Source organism: Oenanthe melanoleuca, chromosome 17, assembly GCF_029582105.1.
Source record: "Oenanthe melanoleuca isolate GR-GAL-2019-014 chromosome 17, OMel1.0, whole genome shotgun sequence".
Lineage (NCBI taxonomy): Eukaryota > Metazoa > Chordata > Aves > Passeriformes > Muscicapidae > Oenanthe > Oenanthe melanoleuca.
Genome location: NC_079350.1, coordinates 2,583,781 through 2,605,769, shown reverse-complemented (window position 1 = coordinate 2,605,769; position 21,989 = coordinate 2,583,781). Strand labels below are relative to the sequence as shown.

General features: G+C 48.7%; 1 protein-coding gene across 2 annotated transcripts in view; it reads left to right on the top strand.

Annotated features, from left to right (window-relative positions):
• Positions 1-6,239: 6,239 nt before the first annotated feature.
• CAMSAP1 (calmodulin regulated spectrin associated protein 1) overlaps positions 6,240-21,989 on the top strand; it is a 32,781-nt gene continuing 17,031 nt past the window's right edge. Inside the window, exons 1-2 of one of the 2 annotated variants that reach the window (XM_056504924.1) lie at positions 6,240-6,425; positions 14,781-14,943. In XM_056504924.1, the coding sequence (XP_056360899.1) occupies positions 6,357-6,425; positions 14,781-14,943 (232 nt within the window). In that variant the 5' untranslated portion in view covers positions 6,240-6,356. Of the gene's footprint in view, positions 6,426-13,987; positions 14,182-14,780; positions 14,944-21,989 lie in introns of those variants that run through there. The other variant, XM_056504925.1, reaches the window with a different exon arrangement.

Below are 21,989 nucleotides of genomic sequence, written 5' to 3'. Positions count from 1 at the left end.
AAAGGCCAGTGGCTTTTTTACAGCTTGGACTTTGATTGTCCTGACCTGTGAGCCTGAGCTAGTGTAACTCCTGCTGAGCCTCTCTCCCTGGTCCAGCCCAAAGAATCTGCCATTCCTCCTCTCCTGGTGAGCAGGGACTTGAGTCTTCCTTTAGGATTTCTGCATCCCTCCATGGGAATGGCCACAGCATGACCCTGCACCATTTCAAGGACATTTGTGTCCTCCATGCAGCTGGAAAAGGGTCTTGCACAGTTCCCAAAGCAGCCATCAGGGCACTCATTCCTCCTCTGGGAAGGTGTGAGGTTCTCTCCTGCACGAATTCCAGCCCCTCCAGCTCGTGGCTGCTCCTTGGCAGCCCCTGTCCCAGACCTGACCCAAACCTTCACCTTCCCCCTTTCCTTCCTCCTCTCCTGGAACCAAACTTGCATTTCAGAGATTGCTTTTCATATCCAAGCATTTCTTTAGTGGTTATTGAAATCCTTTTTAGGTAGGACTGTTACAATTCCATTTTTTAGGTGTTCACACCAAAATAAGCATTGCACCAAACGAATGTATGGCAACACTGTCAGCAAACGTTGCCTGTGGGAGAGGCACAGCTTACTGTGACCTCTGCTCCAGTGGAACTTTCCCAAAGGCACAGGACAGCCAGTGTTTCATCCAAAGGAACCACCCTGATTTCCTACTTTTAATAATAAATACAATTTTTATTAAAGAACAGAACAGCGGCGCTTCCAGCTGGAATTTCCACCTGACTGAGAGTCCTGGAGCTTTGGGGCTGGAGATCCTGCCTGGATCCCCCTCTCTGGGACAGGATTTGCAGATCCAGAGGGATGCTGGCTGTGGCAGGGCAGTGGGGGGCAATCCCCAGCTCCCTGCACGGGGTGTTATGTCCATGTGAATGTTCTCTTGGTGGTTCTCACCTCCAGCCCCACATCCAGGTGGAGCAAAAGGGGTTTTTTAAGGACTTCTTGCCCTAAATTTGAAGATCTTCAATGCAGATCCTGTTTGCAGCATGTGAACTTCAGTAAATGTAAATGCATTAAATTCTTACTGAATTTGGGGGTAGTTTTATATCATGCTCTGGGGAGAGGGAGGAAATTGGATCACGTTTTCAACAAAGCCCCACAAACCCAAGTGTCTCTGTTGCAGCAGGTAACAGAGGCCTGTAGAGATTTTTAATTTGCATCTTTTTATCATGGCTTAATGAACTGCACACGAATGTGATTTGCTACCCAGCACTTCCCATGAGGCAGCACCAGTCAAATTCCATTGCAAGGTACTGACTTCACATTTTTTCATTTCACCTGTGTATACAACAATTAGGTACTGCATAGATAACTTTGATCTGGCTCTGATGCCGGTGTGTGGCATGCACAGCTCTTCCTAAGGTGTAACATGACTTTTCTGAAGCTTAAACTAGGGCAGAGACATCCCTGAGCCTGTGGAATTCAGGATTCATTCTGGCCACGCTCGCCTGGGTCGCTGACCTCTCCCTGAGCAGGAAAACCAGCAGGATTTGCTCCCTGCAGAAATCCTCCAGGCCAAAAAGCAAGGAATGCTGCTCATTTGTCATCATTCTAAGCAGTTGCTGTTGTGTTCTGGAATATATTCCTGGAAGTCAGGGAGGTGTTGGCAAAGGCAGACCTGTTCAGGCTGGAATTGTTCTGTGTGGAGACGTGGAACCCACGGCCGGGGCTGGAATGAATGCTGAGGCTTTAAACCTGCTCACACATAACCCCAGACACTGATGTTGTGTGTGCTGTACATTTATAATATATCTTCAAAATAAAGTTTTTTGATTTATTACAAGGTGTTCAGAACCATCATTTGCAGGAGCAGCAGAAGTTTATGGATGAATGTTGTTCAGTGTTCCGTGTACCTGCAGGTTGCTGGAATTGTTTCTCAGAAAGTGAGATGTGGGAGCAGGTGCAGGAAATCCTGGTTCAGCTGCTGGTTTTTCACCTGGAAGTTATTTATTTTTCAGTTGCATTTGGGGAGATTCATTGCAAGGGCTTTGTGAAACACGATCTGGTGATCCCCTGGGATGTTCTGATGCCACTGAAGATGGATTTATCTTGACAGTTGTTGACTGACAAATTGAAGTCTTTTCTTTCCCAACAAGGGATCCCTCATTAAGGAAAACAGCTCCAGCAAGCAGCAGCTGGTGGGATGCAGCAACTTGCACGTGATGCAACCAAAATTCCCATCTGGCTGTCGTGGTGCCAGCACTGCTGTGAGAGATTTGGGAAGCACTTCCAAGCCTTGGCCCCCTCTGTGGGTGCCCTGGAGGTGTAAATGTGGTATCTTGATGGTGTAAATCTGTGAGATTATTTCTGTAAAGGAGAGAGAATCTCTAGAGTTAATTTGGGGGTTTTTGGCAGTTGGGTTTTTGAATTAATTAGCATTTTCTTCCATGTTCAGGGTAAGGAACCTGCCAGCAGCCTGTTTGTTTAGCAGTTCCAGCAACTGCTGAGGAGTTCAGAGTGATTTTCATTGTGTCCCATGAGAGATGGAGGATTAGAGTGTGAGACATCAAAATGCTGCCTGCTCAGATCACATTGATAAATGTGGTGGTGTTAAATGCAGGTGGTTTTGGTGTCAGGCCCTAACTCAGATTTGCTGTCATGCACAGCTCAGCAGCAGGGCAATTCAAAGGTCCAGCTCTCCACTAATTTAAAATTAAAACAAAGAAAATTACCTTAAGCAGCTTGAGATGTATCATTAGATAATGACACTTCTGAACCTAGACTGGTACAGCAGGTCTGGGCAGAAATCCACACCTTAAAAATGAAGAAGTGCTGCTGTGTGAGTGACAGGAGGGGCAGTGAGTGGTGTGTGTTTGGCACAGGGACGTGTCCTGGGGTGCTCCAGCAGGGAGGAGCAGCAGCTCTGGCCCTGCAGCTGCCTCCAGCAGGGCCCAAATCCCTCACAGAGGGTGGGGAGGGAAGCACAGGCTGCCCTTGGCTGTGGAGGAGCAGCTTGGTGCTGGCAAGGCTGACACTGCTGACAGCACAGTGCTGTGGCAAGAGGCATTCCCAGCCCTCCCTGGGTGCCATCCCAGCGTTGGGTTGGGTTTTCTCCTTCCCTTTGTTCACTCTCTCCCATGAATTGGTGGGCATGGTCACACTGGCCCTTAAAAAGGAGCAGGATATTGTACAATTACACATTGAACCTCCTGGAGAGGAGCTGTGGCTTCCCCATCCCTGGAGGTGTTCAAGGCCAGGCTGGACAGGGCTGGAGCAGCCTGCTCTGGTGGCAGGGAGTGGAACAAGATGGGCTGTAAGGTCCCTTCCCATCCAAGGATTCTGTGATTCTGTGAAACAGATGGAAGCAGCAGATGCTTCCCCTGGGAGCTCCTGTGCCCTGACAGCCCAGTGAGCTCAGACCAGGCTGCTGTCCCCTTGGTGACAATCCTGTCATGTGCTCTCTGCTTGATCATGCCTTTTTTTAAAATTGATTTTATTAGAAGAGGAATTGGCCACAGGAAGCAGCAGCTCTGGGGATGGTTTGGTAGAGGGAAATTGGGTTTGGAGCAGAATTAAGGGAGAAATTACTTTCTCTTGTAATTCAAAAGCTTTCACTCCAACTGGAGGACTTGTGAGCTGGATGTTGGTCCTGGAAAGAGGGCAGGGCTGCAGTGTACGTGTGTGAGCTTGGTCTGAGTGCCAGTGAGTGTGACCTGAGCTGGGACACAGCCCCAGCCCTGCAGATCCAGTGTCACCAGGAATCCAGGCACTGGTGGAGCTGGGGGAGGGACTCCAGTAACTCGAGATGGGCTGGACCAGAGCACACTGGACTGAAATAAACCTGCAGAGGTGACCAGGCTGTGAGCCAGGGCTGTGATTCAGATGCCTGGCAGAGGGGCTGGTGCTCAAACAAAAGGCCTGAGCTCAGAGCTGTGATGCCAGGGGGTCACTGGTGGCTCTGGGTGCTGGGCTCCAGCTGCACATCGAGCTGTGGGCTGCAGGTGGGATGCAAACCTTGCATGGATGCAGCAGTGCAGTTCCCCCAGTGTCACAGGGAGAGTCCCAGCTCTCCAACAGGTTTTGTTACCCATCCATCAGCAGCTGCATAATGAGCTCTCCCACTCTGGGAAGCAGTGTGTGGAGCAGGAGCTGGTTCCAGCCAGGGCTCTGGGTGCAGGATGTGAGCAGTGGCTCCAGCTCACTCCAAATCCCTGGTAAGGGCTGCCAGAGCCTTTGGGGCTGTGCAGGTGTGTGACTGCTGCTGCACCCCAAGACTGAATTATTCATGGCAGACGTGCTGTGCTTATGCATGATGTGGTTTCTTGGCTTTTATGAGCTGTAGCTCAGGCATAAACCACAGTTATGTAGCTGTGAACCTCTATTTGTCCTCTGAGGAAGAGCTGCTCCCCAGGGAATCTGTGCCTGGGAGTCCTGTACCCACAGCAGCTCCCACACACCCCAGGTTTGGTTGGATTTTTGATTGAACTCCTCCTGGATGTGGCTGTGCAGGACAAGCCCAGGGCTGTGCTGACCCTGCTGCTTCAGCCATGCACAGCTCAGCCCCTTCCTGCTGGGCAAGGGCAGTTTTGAACAACTGCCTGGATTTCCTGGCACATGGGGTTAGATTTTTCACTCTGTCCCATGGCCTCAGTTGGGGTGAGGTGCTGTGAGCTGCTGGACCCCTAGAAGCCCCACACAGCTCCTCCATGAAGTGTGCCAGAGAAGGGAGAATTCAGAGCTCCAAAATCATCCTTCAGAGGACACCAGTGGCTGTTCCCATGCTGTTTGATCAGTGCTGCAGCATCCCTGTTCCATCTGTGTTTTCCCCTACACAGGGGCTGGTTGCCAGGCTGCCTGGGATGAATCACAGGGTGCTCTCTGCTGTACCCTCCTGCTCCTGGCTTCCTCACAGACAGTCACTTCCCTCCCCTGCACACCAAAAAAAGAAAAAAATGCACAATCCCCCCACAATCTGTGCTTTGGCCTGCAGTGAACCTTCCCCATCCCTCCTGTCCCTTTCCTGTCAGCCCACTCCTCCTGCCAGTCCCTTCTCCCCACTGCAGCGGCCCTGTGCCTGGTGCAGCCCAACCTGTGAGTGGTTTGAAGTTTTTCCAGCCAGCCCAGGTGTCTGGAAGTAGGACAGAGCCTTTCCCCTTGGGGCCCTGGTGGTGCAGCTCTGGCAGTTCAGGCTGCCCCGGTGCCGTCACTTCCCGGGCTGAGCAGTCGCTCGGATTCCCGTGAGTTACCGTGGGCTGTATTTTTAGTTTGCTGGGCTAAAAATAAAAGCCCCAAGTGTTTGGTTCCCTGACCCCAAGCTCATGGAAGGAAGGATGCCCAGGAGCCCCCAGGAGGGGTCTGGTGGTGGGTGTGATGCTTTGAGGGTTGCTCCCATGGAGAGTAGATAAAAGTTTATTTTTTGGAGGTGATGTAGCTGCTGCATCACTGGCTGCTCTTGCTCAGCACAGAGCCTCGTGCAGGACTCTCATCCCACTAAAAATACTTCCTCTGTCTCATCAGGCTCAGTCTAAAGAGTTTGTGAGTGGAGGGGATGGAGCCATCAGTGCTCCTGGCTGTGGCTACCAGATGGTGCATGAGGAAGCCTCTCATGGCCCAGCTCTGAGAAAATGTGCTGCCAAATCCCTCTGAGAAATGTCTGTATGTGAAACATTCATTTGTGCTGGTCCTGACCCCCCTGTGTGTGTGCCCAGCAAACATTCCTGCCTGCCCCTGACTGGTTTCCAAGCAAGGTCCATTTTCAGCTCCCACACAAGCGTTGGGCACCCAGGGCAGCGTTCCAGAGGGAGGATGTGTGAGAAATGTGCCTGCACATGAGGGGCCCAGTGCATCCCCCCTAAGGAGACCTTCGCCCATTCCTGCTACCAAGGGAAGCCAAAGTAATTAATTCCTCAACTGGTTCCCTTAATCTGTTTTTTTTTTAAACGGAACTGAAGTCCAAGGGCAGTATGGGGGAGCAGGATCTCATCTGTCCCTCTGGCTCTGTCCCAGTCCCACCATGCCACCAGCACTGGGCAGATTTCAGAGCTTTCAGAGCCGATGGGCTCCAGCATCTTCCCCCCTCCTGACTCCGTGGCTCTCTTGAAAAAAAAAAAAAAAAAAAAAAAAGCGCCAAGACCCCGGCATGGCACTGCCTTGCGGGGCTGCGTGTGAAAGATTTCCCTGCACAAACCCTTCCAGCTATACCCCAAACCAAAGCGGTGATCCGCTCCCGGCATCGCCCCGCAGCCGCCTCCGCGTGCCTGATGTCACCGGGCGGAGCGCGGTTGCCGTGGTGATGGCAGCGATGCCGGGGAGCGCAGCGCTCCGAGCCCCCCGGCGCTGAGCCCCCCGCGCTGAGCCCCCCGCGCTGAGCCGGGACTGCCATGGGCCCCCATGCCTCGGGGAGCTGCCCAGAGCCCCCGGAGAGCCCCGAGGCTGCGAGGATGCGGAGGGCGGCCAGCGGTGAGTCGGCGCTGCCGGGGATTCAGGCGGTGGGGGGGCTGCTGTTTGAGGGGCTGGGGGGCTCAGGGTCCATGGGACAGGCAGCTCCAGTGCCCCAGCCCCATGGATATGGGAGTCCTTCCTCCACGTGCTGCTGGCTGCCCTGGGGGTCTCATGCCGCCATTGCCAGGGCTAAGGCTGCTCTGAGCCGGCTCTGAACCCCGGGATGGCACAGCACGGGGCACCAGGGCCGTGCAGCCCCACACGTGTGGGCAGCACCCACACCCCACGGCCCGAGAGAGCAGCGCTGTGAATGGGGACAGCGGGGCCACCTCTGTCACAGCAGGGTGTGTTTCGCCCCCGGCTCTCGTGGTCACTCTCACTGCTCAGACCCGTCTCCTGCGGGGCTGTGCCCTGCTCACATCTCTGCCCACCTCGGCAGATGCCAAAGCCATTGGGAGGGGTTGTGGGGCGCGATGGGCACCCCGGGGCACGCAGGACCCCGCCTGTGCCCAGCTGTGCAGCAGGGATGGACACACCGTGTGCCCCTGGCTTTGCATCCCTGCCAGGAGTGGGGGACCAGGCTGCCCACTGCCCCCACCACATCTGGGACTGCTCTGAGATCCAGCAGCCAGAGCTCGCTGCTGCTGCCTCAGAGGCTCTGGCATGGTTTGGTTTCCTGCTCGGTCTCTCAGTTTTACAGTCGACAAGCTCTTGCTGTAAATAAGACCTGGACGAGCAGGATGGAGATGTTTCAGTTCCTCTGACTGATTTGTACATTCCCATATTTCTCTGGCTGCAGATTTGTGCTGGAGCATGTGCAAGCTGGCTGGGCCCCAAGCGGGTGAGGAGGGCAGTGTTTGCTTTGGCACCTCTCTGCAGGCAGGGCAGGAGGGGACAGGCTGCCAGGTGAAGGCTTTGGCTGTGGCACAGAGCTGGCAGCAAGAGCAACTGGGAGCTGCATCCCACCAGAACAGCAGGAGCTAAAAATACTGAATGGGAATGAGGCAAAATGCAGTAGGAAGCCACTGCCCACCCCCGCCAGATCCTGCTGTGGGGGAGTTAGAGGAGCTTTAATTTGCTTTTGAGGCAGTTTTTGCTGGACTGAAGCACATTAAAATCACCCAGAGCAAGTTTCTTCAGCTGAAGGTTTTCATTTGTGGAGGAAGAAGCCTTAAAATCCAGAAATGGCAGCCCTGTCCTCAAAATATCTGCTCTATTGCAAGCCCACAGCTCAAATCTGCCAGGGGAAATGGGAAATGCTGGGCCAGGTACATCCCTCCTGTGGCTGGCATGGATTTTCCAGGACCTGGCAGGCAGCATTTGCCTTTGTGCATCCCCTGGGGGACCTGGAACAAGGCAGCCCCAGGTTTGTTCCCTCTGTGCAATGGATGTAGAACATTTTGGTGAAATCACCATGTTGTAACAGCTTTTTGGAAAGCGTTGGCTGAGTTGGCTGTGAATTCCCAAAGGTTAGCAGGGGATCAGGATGTTGTTTTTGAGGATAACCACGTGCCAGCTGATGGCAAGTGGAGGGCTCTGTGCCCTGCTGATGGATGCCAGGCTGCTCCTGTGCCAGGGTTAGTACTGCTCCACAATCCCAAAAGCATTTATTGGGATGATGATGCTGAGTGTGTTCCATCTTGCTCTGGGCTCTTGCACCTTGCACAGCCAGGAGCAGGGGGAAGATGCTGCACTTTGGAATCCAGCTAGATTTTTTTTTTTTCTTGTTTGTTTCTCCTGCATTTCACTTATTCATTGATTTCCTGCAGTGTTTAAGTGGTGAAAAAGTTGGGGGTAAGTAATTCTGTCTTTGCATAGTTGTACAATTGTGGTAAATATAGTTTTACTCAGTGTCCTTAGGAAAAAGATGCATTTTAGAAAGAAATCATCTGGGAAAAGAAAACCAACAGTTCCCATTGAAACTGATTTGTTTGAGCACTACCCAATTGTGGTTGATAAAATGGTTTAATGAATATGAAGATATATGGAAAGATAGAAACATCTCATTTGCTCATTAATTAGATCATGACAACACTCAAAACCTTTCAGCACTCACCCAGCTCATCCCTGGGGTCTCTCTGCTTGGGGTTGCCTGAGGAATGACAAGGCATGGTGGGATGAGACTCCTGGGAAAACCTGCTGGGCTGTAAATGCTATTGACCTGTTATCCTCCTAAACATAGCCCAGGGACTTTAAAAATAAATAATCTTATGGATAAAAATATCTTACAGGCCAAAGCCCCTCCTATTATTGATGCAGGCACTTAGAACCCACCAGCAGCACTTCCAGAGCTGTAATTGCTGGAGATAACCAGAGCCTGGGGATGGAGCATCCTGCTCCTCAGAGTGGGGAAGGAAGCTCTGGCTCCCAGCAAGGAAAGCAGGGTGAGCTGTCCCCCCTCCTTCTGCCAGCTTTTCCCCCTGGCAGTAACAGAGTCATTAATTAATGTTTGCACAGCACTTTGAAGATAAGTGCTGAACACAAGTATTCTTTTAAATGTGATGGGGATTGTCCCTGGCTGGGGGGAAGCCCCTCTCTGTGAGGACAGAGCTGCCTGTCCCATTTCTTGGGTTTGGCACACATCAAACCCTCCAAGCAACAGGAAAAGAAATAAATCTGAATAACTTGTTGCACTCATCAGCATAACAGCTGAGCTGCATATACATTACCTTTGAAATAACACAAAAGCATGAATGAATAGAGTCCTACTATCTGCACTTCATTTGTTTTCTTTATTTACATGAAAAATGTTGCTTACTGCCTGTGGTTCCCTGATGCTCAAGGCCTTGCCACTGCATATTCCTGCCGAGCCACAGGACTGGAGATAAGGAATTGCTGACAACAGTGCTGTGCCTTAGAAACTGTTCCTGTGCTGCTGGGAATGGCACTGAAGGAATGGTTCCATTACCAAGAATTATATCCTGCTCTCTCCTCCTTGAGGCTTCCTCTGTGATGGACTGTCACAGGAAACTATTTTGTACAAGCAAGGAAAAGACATTTGGAGCTGTCAGAGCAGCAGGAGCATGAGGAGGCTGCCAGCCCTCCCATCCCCATTGTGTGATGGGACCAGTCAGTCAGGAGATTTTTTAAAGTGTCTTCTTGACCACGTCTCCTTTTCTTTATGCAATTTCTAGCAAGATGCAACTTTGCTTTTGATCTCTGTAGTATGTGCATATGTTTAGGGTGCCAAATCTGATGGGCACAGAAGGGACAGACCCCTCTGGCCCCACGCTGTGACCTCGGGGTGTCACTTGGAGCCCAGGCTCTAAGTCAATGAGCTGGGGATATTAAGTGCTCAGCACCAGGGCAAACGAGGCCCTGTAGAACTAAGCACGGGGAAGCAGCTACAGCAGAGTTCAAAATTAGTCCAGGGCTGAAAATAGAGCCCTAAGGAGAGATCTCCCTGCAGCCAGGGCTCTGAGTGTGCATGAGCTGCTCGCTGCTCTGCTGGAGCCGTCTCCAGCACTCATGGCTGTCTTGGAAATTTTGCAAGGGTAAGAGATAAAAATGTTCATTCATTTGAGTGTTTTCTCTCACTGCTCCACAGAGCACAGGCAGCAGCTGTTGGGCAAGACTGAAGGCACAAAAATCTCTTCCCAGAGAGAGCCACCTGCCTTTATTGGCTGCTGAGGACAAGCTGTGGCTGCTCATCCTTGGAAATGTTCCAGGCCAGGTTGGATGGGGCATGGAGAAACCTGGGACAGTGGAGGGGGTTGGAACAAAGTGATCTTTAAGGTCCTCTCCAACCCAAACCATTCTGGGAATGGAAGCCCTTTCTCTACATACCCAGGGTCTGTCTTCACCCTGTAAGTCCCAGGCCACAGCACATTTATATTTTTACAGAAGATACTTTTTTTTACAACATTAATTTAGATCTGTTGTCCTTGGGGACATCAGATATTCTTGGAACTGATACTCCTATTCTACTAGTAGTCTCCCAGTAGAGATAGTTGAAACACAGTGGAAGAAACCAAAATCCCAGGCTTCCAACCAGTATGGCAGAAAACAAGCACAAGGGTCCATCTTTCCTACCTGTAGTGGGTGTGAATATGGTGATTTCTCAAAAGAATTGCCTGCTAGTAATTAACCTCAGAGCTCTGCTGGAAGACAAGTTGTGTCAGTTCACGTGTACACCCACTCCCAGTGCGTGAGGAATCCAGGAGACTAATAGGAAAATGATTTCGTGTAGAAAAGCAATGTATTACCATTTTCCAGAAGAAAAGCCTCGGAGCGTGTTTAGTAGTGGAGCCCAGGAAGAAACAAGCAACACGCAAATTACAGATGAATTTGTTGCTGCTGAACACGGGAGAGTCATTTATTTTCTCATGGAAAAAGCAAACACGCTTAGCAATCCACTGGTGACCCTCCCACTTTAAATGCAGGCTTTTTATCTCCAGGACAAGTTTGAGGACGCTGCTGTGGGATGATGCCGAGTTCTTGACAAACCACTTCATCATCACCTACAAAGTTTCCCAAAACATCAATTTCAGCTTCCACTTAAGGACATGCAAATGCCCTCAACAGCAGAGTTTCAGGGAATTACCATAGAGGAAGAAGTGGCAGCACATTCCACAGCAGACTGGATGAGGTGCAGAAGGGAGAAAAAGGGGCAGAGCAAGAGATAATTCCAAGGATCCTATGAGCAGCAGAGGCCTGGGAAAGGAGAGCACTTCCCCTTAGGCTTTGTGATTTTTTTTTCCCATTATTTCAGAAGTTGAGGTGATACTGGCTTTGTTTTGTGGGGGCTGTCTGCCACCTTCTTAGAGCATATTTTTGTTCCTGATGAGTTTAACAACTGGATCCGTTTCTTACCTCGAGGAAAAATATGTCAGAGGAAGAAGTAGGTCAGTTTTCTCCTGGTTATACCTTCACCCTCAGCACAGGCCACCTGCTCCAGGAGTCCAGGGGCTGCTCTGTTCCTGCCTTGGGTCTAATGCCCAATCCACCATGAAAATGGAAACATTCTTCTCAAATATTAGGAGATTTGGATTGGGCCTTAATGCTTAATCTAAAAACAAGAGCAGCTTGTTCTGGTGATAACGCCACAAACCGACAGCCTGTTACACTGTGTTGAAAACCAAACCCTTCGAACAGAGATTATAAAACAACCAGCAAGTTGTTTGCAAAGACACTTTAATTGCACACAACCCTGCAATATGGAAGAGTGATAGAGGCTGGAATAACCTTTGGACACTAGGTCGTATTTCCTGGTGACACAAACAAAGAATGCCCTCTCCTTGCACTCTGAGAAGACACAGCGAAATAACGTTGAATCTTAAGACAGACCCAAATGAATCTTTAATGATTCTGAAATATTCATATAATCTACCAGTTACATGCGGCAGGAAAATAATTCATGAGAATCATAGCAAAATTAGGTAGAATAAGGTCAGTCTGCTATCGCTGTTGTGCAGCTAAACTTGTAATCATGGTTTCAGGAGATGGATATGAAGATAATTCATCTGGCCAGCACAGGCATTAAAGGCTCGAAGCTCAATCATGCAGCTTCAGTTTTCAGACGAGCCCTAAAACTCACTTGCCAAGTGAGCTAATCTGCAGGATCCGGTTTTGATCATGAGCCTGGCACGCAGTGGTGGCCAAAACTGCACAGAGTTTTGGGTGCCACAAGATAAGCAAGATCTAAAGGTGTTAGAGAGCCTCCAAAGGAGGCTGTGAAGGTGCTTGGGGTGTGTGTGCAGGGATAAAGGTTGGATTTAGTGATCCCTGTGGGTTCCTTCCAGCTCAGGATATTCCATTATTGTACCCTGGGACTCCGTGACCCCTGCTTGCCATGCAGACTAGCAGGACAGCAGCCTCTAGAATGGCTGGGAGACAAGAACATGTCTAACAGCAAAAAAAACCCACATCTTGAACCTGTCACACATTTCTTGCCGTTGTTACAGATCATGACATAAAGCAGAGAAAGAAATTCTCTTTCTTAGAAACATAAGGTATGTAAGTCAGGCTTCGGCCTGAAAACCGTCTTTGACGTCCTTTGATGGTGAGCAGGGAGTAACTCAGCAAATTTTAAAGGACATTATTTGTAATACCGTGAAGAAAAGTATTGCTGATATTTTTTAATACAAACCCAGTGTTTCATTGAGCTCTGCTGACAGCAGAGAGAAATTTCAACCCTTCCCGCACTTAAGAAAACAAATGTTTTGGTACAGAGGAATCTAAAGGTTCCCACAGCTGGTGATTTTTGTGGAGAGACAGTTTCTTTGGCATTTCTGTGCTTCCCTGCCTGCAAAGGGAAGGCTGGGTGGAGATGCCAAAGGGTGAGGATGGGGATGGGGCTCAGCAACCCCAATTCCACCTCTTGCCCAGGAGATGATTCCCCAAACTCCTGCAGACCCCATACTTCCCCTGGGCTGTGGGTTGGGAGGGCCAGGACCTGCCTGACAGGTCACTGGAGTGGGACACAGCTCCAGTGGTTCTGGATCACCCCATTTTTAACGAAAGACACCCTCTCCATCATGACTCCCACAGGCTGGACCCCGGCAGCCCTGATGAGCACCTGCCCCTCAGGATGGGGTAGGGAATGCAGTGGCAGGGCTGTGAGGGGGCAGGACCGTGATGGTTGTGGGTCCGTGAGGGGCCGTGCTGTGTGTCAGAGCTGTGGGTCTGTGTGGGGCTGTGGATCCTTGAGGGGCTGTGGGTCTGTGAGGGGCCGTGCTGTGTGTCAGAGCTGTGGGTCTGTGAGGGGCTGTGGGTCCGTGAGGGGCCGTGCTGTGTGTCAGAGCTGTGGGTGTGTGAGGGGCCGTGCTGTGTGTCAGAGATGTGGGGCTCTGGGTCTGTGAGGGGCTGTGCTATGTGTCAGAGCTGTGGGTGTGTGAGGGGCTGTGGATCCATGACGGGCTGTGGGTCCGTGAGGGGCTGTGTGTCCTTAATGGGCCGTGCAGTGTGTCAGAGCGGTGGGTCCATGATGGTTGTGGGTCCGTGAGGGGCTATGGATCCATGAGGGGATGTGGGTCTGTGAGGGGCCATGCATTGTGTCAGAGCCGTGGGTCCATGAGGGGCTGTGGATCCATGAGGGGACATGGGTCTGTGAGGGGCCATGCATTGTGTCAGAGCCGTGGGTCCATGAGGGGCTGTGGATCCATGTGGGGCTGTGGGTCCGTGAGGGGCTGTGGGTCTGTGAGGGGCCGTGCTGTGTGTCAGAGCTGTGGATCCATGAGGGGCTGTGAGTCAGGGCTGTGGGTCTGTGAGGGGCCGTGCTGTGTGTCAGAGCTGTGGATCCATGAGGGGCTGTGGGTCCGTGAGGGGCCGTGCGGGCGGCGGGGCCATGAGGGGCGGGTCCGCCCTCCCGGCGCGCGCGGGGCCGGGCGCGGTCTCCACGGCAACGGTTGCCCGGCGCGCGCGGGCGGCGGGAGGCCGCGCACCCCTCGCGAGCGCGCGCGCGCACGCGCGGCCGCTCCCGCCTCTCCCGTTTCCCCGCTCCCTCCCGCCTCTCCCTTTTCCCGCCGAGCGCGCGCGCGCGCGTGCCCCGGGCCGGGCGAGGCGGGAGCGGCGGGAAGGGCGGGAGGGGCTGGGGAGAGGGAGAGGGCGCGGGCGCGCGCGCGGGGCAGGAGGCGGGCGCATGCGCGCGCGCGCGCGCGGCCCCGAGCGCTGTGGCAGCCGCGGCCCCTCGGCGGCGGCGGCGGCTCCGTCCGTGCCTCCCGCACCGGCACCGGTGCCGGGCCCGCCGAGCCTCCCCACCCCCGCCCCGCCGGGGCTCCGGGCACCGCCGTGCCCCTTTCCCGCGGCGGGGATGAGGCAGCGGTAGCGCGGCAAGGTGAGGCGGCGGGGCCTGCAGGCCGCGGCGGGCGGGGGGAGCGGCGGCGGCGGCGGGGGCTCGGCGGGGGCCTGCGCGGAGCCGGCTCCGGGTGGGCTGCGCCCCCCGCCTCCCCCGCCCTCGCCACCGCCGCCGCCTCCTCCTCCTCCGCCCGGGCGGGGCGGGGATGCGGGGAGGGGGCGCCGCCGGCCCCCGGCGCTGCTCGGCCCGGCCATGGGCGTGCGGGCGCGGAGCCTCTGCTGCTTCTCGGGGGCGAGGCGGGGCAAGGAGCCGCAGGTGCTGCCCCGGCTCTGCCCCTGCCCCGGCGCGGCCCCACCTGCCCGCATTGTTCGGCAGAGCCCCATCCTTCCTTTATCCCGTCGGCAGGTGACGGGGCTGCGCCTTTCTCCGCTGCCCTGCCCTTGACAAAAAGGGATGCTCGCCCCGGGCTCCGATGCCTTTTGATTTGCGAGCGGGTTTGGAATTGGCTACATCAGCCCTCCCGATGGAAATCCCGAAGGATGTCGGGCCTGTTGTGTGCAGCCTGGGCAGCCCCTCTCCTGTGTGCCTTTAGAATCGTCGGCTCGTGTAAAAGTCTCTGCCTTTTGTTTTTGTTTTAGATGGTGGATGTTGATGTTTGTGCGGGTGGAGATAGTACCAGAAGAAAAATGGATGCTCTGACAGATAGTGCAGTTGAGATTGTCCCTTTGGAGCTCTATGATTCAGCCAGAGCAAAAATAGCTGCTAATCTACAATGGATCTGTGCTAAAGCCTACGGAATAGGTAAGATCACCTCCATCAAGAAGTCATTCTTGATTTTGTTCTTGCTTTTTTTGTCTCCCCTGCTGTTTCAGGAGTAATTAAATTTGGCTTTGTTTTAAATATCAATAATATGGCAGCATGTTCTCTTATAACACTGGGTCTTTGCTGGTACCTTAAACAGGAATAACGGGACTGAATGCCCTGAATCAGCAAACCTAATGGTGAATGCTCCCAGATGGTGCTTGGCAAGAATTGCCTGCCTCAAAATGTTTAAATCCTTGCTTTAGCTAAGCAGACTTTGTTCCACACAGCTTTATGTCACTGCTTGCAGGCCCCAAGTCCCTCCAGGCTTTAGGCTCTTCCTTGTCCAACAGATGCTGGGACCTTGACATCCTTTGTATGCTCAGTTAGGGCTTCTTTTTTTCTGTCAGATTGTGGTTTTACATTCAAAATGTTCTAAGACATAATCCCTTTATGTTCAGCAACATTTTTCTTTTATGGAAAGAGATGTTGAATGAGCAGATGTGGTTTGGGTGCTGTGACATTAAAGAGCAGGTTGTAGGGGATGGAGGAGTTCTTCCTTCCCTCACATTGTCATAAACTTTTACTGTCAATCGTGGCAAAATAAATATTCTTGGAGTATATTTGTGTTTTCCTGGCAGCTGTTGAAATACCCTTTTTTGTTTTGAACTAGATCTGTCTCGATGTGCAAGATACATCTCGAGTTTAAGTAGCTTCATTATGAAGAAATAGGATGCAATACTAGTGGCTCTGTTTTATCCAGAACAAAAGATATAATAAAAACATGTATAGAGTCTTGTTTTGGAAAATGAGGTGGCCCTGTTAATCTAAGTCTAATTCTCCAAACTCATAATATGCTTAATGGATTAGCACTGGCTTACTTGGTGACAAGGCTGAAGAAAAGTGGTCCATTCCTGCCATTAAATATTAATCCTTGCTGGAATATTTTTTTATAAATTATTTTTCTCCTTAAACATTTCCATCCTTGTCAGTGTCCCCCTCATCTTGGCGATTGTGGCCAAAAAAAAAAGAAAAATCATGGGATTTACAGTGTTTAATGCATTTTGTTAGAAGCAGCAAGAGACAGAAAAACCCCACGGATCAGATGACGTCTGAAAATGTGGGAATTTGGGGAGGGTGTCAGTGGAACACTGATAACTTAAAAGAACAGAACAGGCACTTCCTGAGGTAAATATTTCTCAGTTACTGGAATTGTTTGTAACATTTCCTGAAACTTTTTAACAATCCACGATAAACCAGCTATTGCAGACCTGGGGATGCACTGTTTGTGTTGTGACTTGGTTTGGAAGGGAAGCTGATCCTAAATGGGAAGGGACTGGCACGGATCCTACGCTGCAGAGAGCTCGGTGGCCTCGTGCTGCTGGGTGGTGTCTGCTCCAGCACTCAGGGCTGAGTCTGAACCCCTTGGACCAGTTAATTGCTTAATGGCAAGTCTGTTTATGCTCCTGACAACACAACTTGTAAAAGTATTTGGCTTTCCTGTGATTAAAAGCTAAAAAGAAACAGCTTTTCCCATGGCAGAGCTGGGATCTCTGGCTGCAGCAGCCTCTGCCAGTTGTTCTCCTTGCATTTAGGCTTGTTCAGATGACAAATAACAACATTTAAATGCCACAAACAATAGGAAAAGCTAATTTTTTCCTCAGTGAGTGAGGATTGGTGCCTGTGTGTGTCTTTGTGGCCCGTGGAAATGTAGTTTGATTTTTGAAATGGCTCCTGCAAGTCTCTGTCACATGTTAGCCATTACTGCTGGAATAGCATTGCACAATCCCTAGAAATTTATAAGCCTCTTTAATTCATAGAGAGATGGGTTTTAGAAGGTTTCCTGTGTGATTATAATTTTGAATAATACTTGAATTTAACACATTACTTGTCATCCCTCAGGGTTGGGTTTTAGTTTCAAGATATTGGATGTTGTTCAGTGAGTCTTGGCCATCTACAATCAATTGTGGTTTTATTATTTAAAATCTCACTATGCAGATTAAAGGGTTTGAGGACTTTTTATTATTTTAGACTTGTTTCTGAATTATTTGGTGGAAAAAAAATTCTTACCTGTTTATAACATTAAAACACTTCTATTCTGAAGTAAATCTTACCAGATTTCCATAACTACCTTCAAGTGAATGAATATTTTTCTGCAATGTTAGATTTGGATTTGATTTATGAATTGACATAATTTTGTGTCTTAATCCTTCAAATTCTGCTGCAGTTCATTTTCATCTGGGTAAGGCTGAGCTCGTGGTGAAGAGTGGAAAGGGTCAAGAACAGGAATTTGATGCTGGTAGACTGTTACTGAAAGTCATTCATCACTGCAGGTTCTACCTGCAACTGTGTTTTCTCTTTGCTGTTAAAGGATATTTGAATTCTCAACTTCTAAGCTGGCATTTAAATAGGAAAACTCTTCACCCTTTGTTTTTTTTTCCTCAAGGACAAATCGCTGGGAGCATGCATGACAAATAATTTGAAGTCCTAGTCTGGGCTTTGTTTTATTTGATGATGCAGTCCTCCTGTTTTGTTTGTTTGGTTTTGGTTTTTTTTTTTTTCTTTTTTCACCTTCTGGCCATGAAAAGAGAATTTTGGTAGCCAAATAACTGCAATCACTGCAAGACAGCTCCTGTTCTTGCACAGGAATTGGGCTGGATATTTTGTTCCTGGAAACCTGCAGCTCCTGGCTGGCACAGATGGGCTCCAGAGGGAGGTCCTACAACTGTTTGTCTGAATTCCAGAAAGCAGAGGGGAAGGATGGCATGAGGGAAGGTGTCATCCATCTTCCCAAATAAATCTGGGAGTACTGACATGGATCACTCTCACTCTGAGCACATCTGGAAACCTTCTGTACCCTGGAAAGATTCTAAGTCCCTTTAGCTCAGACAGTGGTTGGAGAAAATGGAGTTTAATTAGACCAGAATTGGCTGGTTTTTCATCCTCAAACTTTGATGAGAACCAAAGGGCCATTTCAGGGAATTCTAAATCATGTTTGAAGGGTTGAGGAGCAAAGCTGTCACTGAGTGTAGGGAACTTCAGCTCGCAGAGGGTGAGTGTGGGAGGGCTGGGGAGGCTTGGCAAGCCCTGCATGGGGAGATCCCTTCTCCACAGTGCTTGGAATGATCCAGATTGCCAGGCAGGAATTGAGGCCCTTCAGCTCCTCAAGCTCTGAGCAGCAGCATCTGGAAAGGACAAACTCAGGATGGTTTTATTTGGTACCACTTGACAAAATAGACAATTACAAGGAAAAATCCTGATTTCTCAGCAGATTTAATGTGGTACTAATTTATGTGCAGAAATTCTATATCATGACTATAATATTAAAATTTAGGTATTGAGGGATATGATATTAAAATTTAGGTATTGAAGGATATGGAAGTATTGCAGCTTGCTGTGAGCAATGGATTCTTTCCAACCCTTTCCATAGCAAATATTGTTGGTCCTGTAAAAAAACAAAAGTGCAAAATTTGGATTTTTCAAAAGGAACCTGATGGGTTTTACTTATTTATCAGGGCTGGGAGCTTTACATAGTTTCCAGACTTAATGCTGAGAGTAGCCTGAAACCTTTGGCAAGAGGCAGGCAGGAAAGCCAAGGACTAATGGAATGCATTGGAGGGGAAATGCAAGTTTGGCTTTTTTTGGTCTTTGAATACTTAGAACTTACTTGCTAAATAAGGTTTTACAGTGCTGTAATAGCTCCCCACAGTTACCAGCTGGTAGAGGCAGTGTGAGGATGTTTCCTGGGCTAAATTCCCTAAATCCCTGGATTCCCTGCTTGGCTTTGTCAGCTTTCTTCTGAGGTTGGTAGTAAAAATCCCTTTAAGAAAGCTGTTGTGTTTAGCAAATATTAACAGTTAGACATTTGTTTCTTTAATAGCACCTGTTTCATAAACAGAGTATTATTGTGTGAAGTTTACAGTGGTGAAGGATTCCATAATTATTATTTTGTCTCTTCTGCTTTATCCAGGATTGTGGCTTTATCCTTGATCAAAAGATATGGTAATAAGTGCAGTCACTCTCCCAGCAGTTTGCAAAGCCTTTAGCTTGGGGTTTTCCTGCCTGTTGTATGTAAATTTTTATGTGTCCTATTACAGATCACTTCCAGGCTTTAGAATTTGTAATGAGAACCACCACAAAATATTTATATTCTGGTGGTCTTAGTGCTGAGAAGGTGGAGTTTGTGCTCAGCTTGGAGGACATTCACCCAGTGCTGAATAATTCTGGGAGCAGATCCTGATACTAACGAAATCCTACTCAGAATCTGAATAAGCTTGGTGCTGTTTACCAGGACAGCTTGGCTTCCCTTCCATGTGAAACCAGTTCTTCATGCTTCTGGAGATAAAATAACATCTGGGGTGGATCCACCCCATCACTTCAAGGGATAAGTCAAATTTGTTCAGATTGCTGTATTTTTCTTTATCAAGTCACAATCAGCTGGTTGTCTTTGAACAGGTTTTTGTGAGTGAGGTGATAAAGAAATGCTCCCTCCCCTGAAGCAAGGAGAGTCTGGCAATAATTGTCTCTCTGACAGTTGTTGCAAGTTAAGTTATTTTTGTAATTCTTTCAAGGATTTTGTGCTTGATGATTTATACTCAGAACTGACAATTAGAACTCACTGATACCATGGAAGACACCAAAAGAGTGGCTGAATGAAAACATTGAATTAGAGGCTTCTTTGTAAGCAAAAAATAAGGACATGGCTTAATTTGGTTTCCTTTAGTATGATTTGTTAAAACTGCTGGAGCAGAAATTTTTGTAGCTACAGCTTAGGTGCTAATTTCTCAGAAGTTAATTTTCCACGTTGATTTTTTCCATAATCCAAGGCATAAATGTGTAAAAACCTCAAGTTTTAATGAACAGAACTTTTTTAACCTCAAAGTTCAGTTATAGGTCATGGAAAGAAGGTGTTGGAAAAGATGCTGATAGAAACTGGGGCTTGCAAAGCCAGGGACATTTTCTTCCAAAAGAGCATTGGCACATTCTGTAGTGAGGCAAGCACAAAGACTGTGACACTTGTGATTTGTCTGATCCATAAAAACTGGGGAGAAAAGTGTCCAAGACAGCAAGGGCTGCTTGTGTGTCCATGGTGTGTGACTGAAATTAGCTTTGGCTTAACTCTGATGGATATAATTATTCCAAAAGTGACAAAGTATTCCTGAGATTTCTGGCAGTGTGGGAATGTTGTCATTTTTCAGGGGGTGGAGAATGAGCAGCCCTGGCTGCTGCAGGTGTTTTCTGTGGCACTGTGCTGCAGGTAAGGATAATTAACAGGTGTGAAAGGTAAGATCACTGTCTCCAGTTGCACTTTCAGATGCAGATTTCAAATATTGAAGACACCTCTCAATTAAAGCCCTTTTTGCTCTGTGTTACCCCATTTGAGACCACTCCATTGTATCAGTTCTAGTTGGAATTTTCCCAACTCAGAATTATACACTTATTTCGTGTCCTGTTTGCATTGCAAGTTTTCCTGCCATTTATTTCTCATTTATTTGTGCCTGCCATTATGTCCAGAATGAAATAGTTAGCATTGTCAGTCTTGAGCTTTGATATGGTTTTTATATCTCAAATTTTTTTTGTGGGTCTTTAGTCAGGGCATAAATCAGTTACAGGACTGTTCCTATGTGTGACAGACAGAAGTAAAAAATAAACCTGTTTCCAGTGAAATAAGTTGCAATTATGGGAGGATTAATGTTGATGAATAACTTCCTCTGATAGTAGGAAATCACATTATTAACCCTGGTACTAAATGTTATTCCCACCCAGCCCTACCCTTAATCCTGATCAATCCAAATCCATTCAGTCCTTAAGCACTTATATGGAGATCAGAAACATGAAATTAGAGGATTCTTCAGTATAAAAGAAAAAGATTTTGGTTTTCTTGACTGGACTTTCAGATTGAATGACATGATACAAGCTGGGGCATTTTTTTCTTAGTTTTTGTTTGTGTCTTTTGGGTTGTTTGTTTGGGTTGGTTTTTTTTTTAAACATATTGATTTCTGTGACATGGAATCTCTTCACTAAGAACTAGATCCATTTAGTGCTAGAAAAGGCTTTTAAAAATCATTGGGATGGAGCTGGTTTAATCAGAAATTGATGTGGGAGGTGTGGCTGCCCCTGTCACCACCTCCCCTGGCCTCTGCTGTGTTAATAATGTGTGTGAAGACCCCAGTCCCATAGATTGGCTCCCTCCTGGGTGTGTTGGCATTGCAGATAAACCTTTTTCCCTTGCTATAAAACAGTCACAGTCTCTCTACCTTGTGGAAAATCTCGAGGACTGTGGGGCAGGAGGTGTCTGGGAGGGATTTCAGGGCTCTTTGTTCACCATTCCAGCCCAATTCCAGGCACTCACCTCAGTTCCCTAGCAGAGCCTGGGAGCTGCTGGAGAGCAGTGTTGGAAATAAACCCCTCATCCAAGTGCTTCAGATTGCAGACTTTGGGAATTTACATTTTTTGTGTTGTTTTTTAAAAAGCCTTTAAATTTTGGAGTGGTGCTAATACTCTGCCAGAGATGTACAACTTCATGGATATTTAATGAGCTTGTATTATTTCCTTTCACAAATAATTCTAGTACAAAGCAACGTGTCTTTGGTTGTTAAAGGTGTAGCTGCTTGTAATGAACCAAAATGTTGAATTGTATGAGCTGCTTTGCATTTGGATTTTTGGATCTTTCCTCAGTCTTTAGAAATGGAAGCTCAAGTTCTCTATATGGAAATGGGAATGGCCATTAACTGGAATGAGCTTTCAACAGCCTTTGGTTTTAGGTCAGGTTGACTAATGTTAAGAAGATTAAAAAGATCTGAATTTATTATGTGTTTCAAAAATGGCCAGCCATGTTAACAAATGCTACTTAGGTAGTGCCAGTGGGTTTTATTGTGTCTCTTCCAACCATCTTCAGCAGAAAGTCACATTCAATGTCACAGAAAGGAAAAATAATTATCTTAATTTTTAAAAACTTCAGAAAGCTCTTTAAACTTTCTTCCTATTTTGAAAAAGAGGGCCAGCACTGTCTGACTAACAGGAGCTGTTAGCACTGGTTTGCTGCA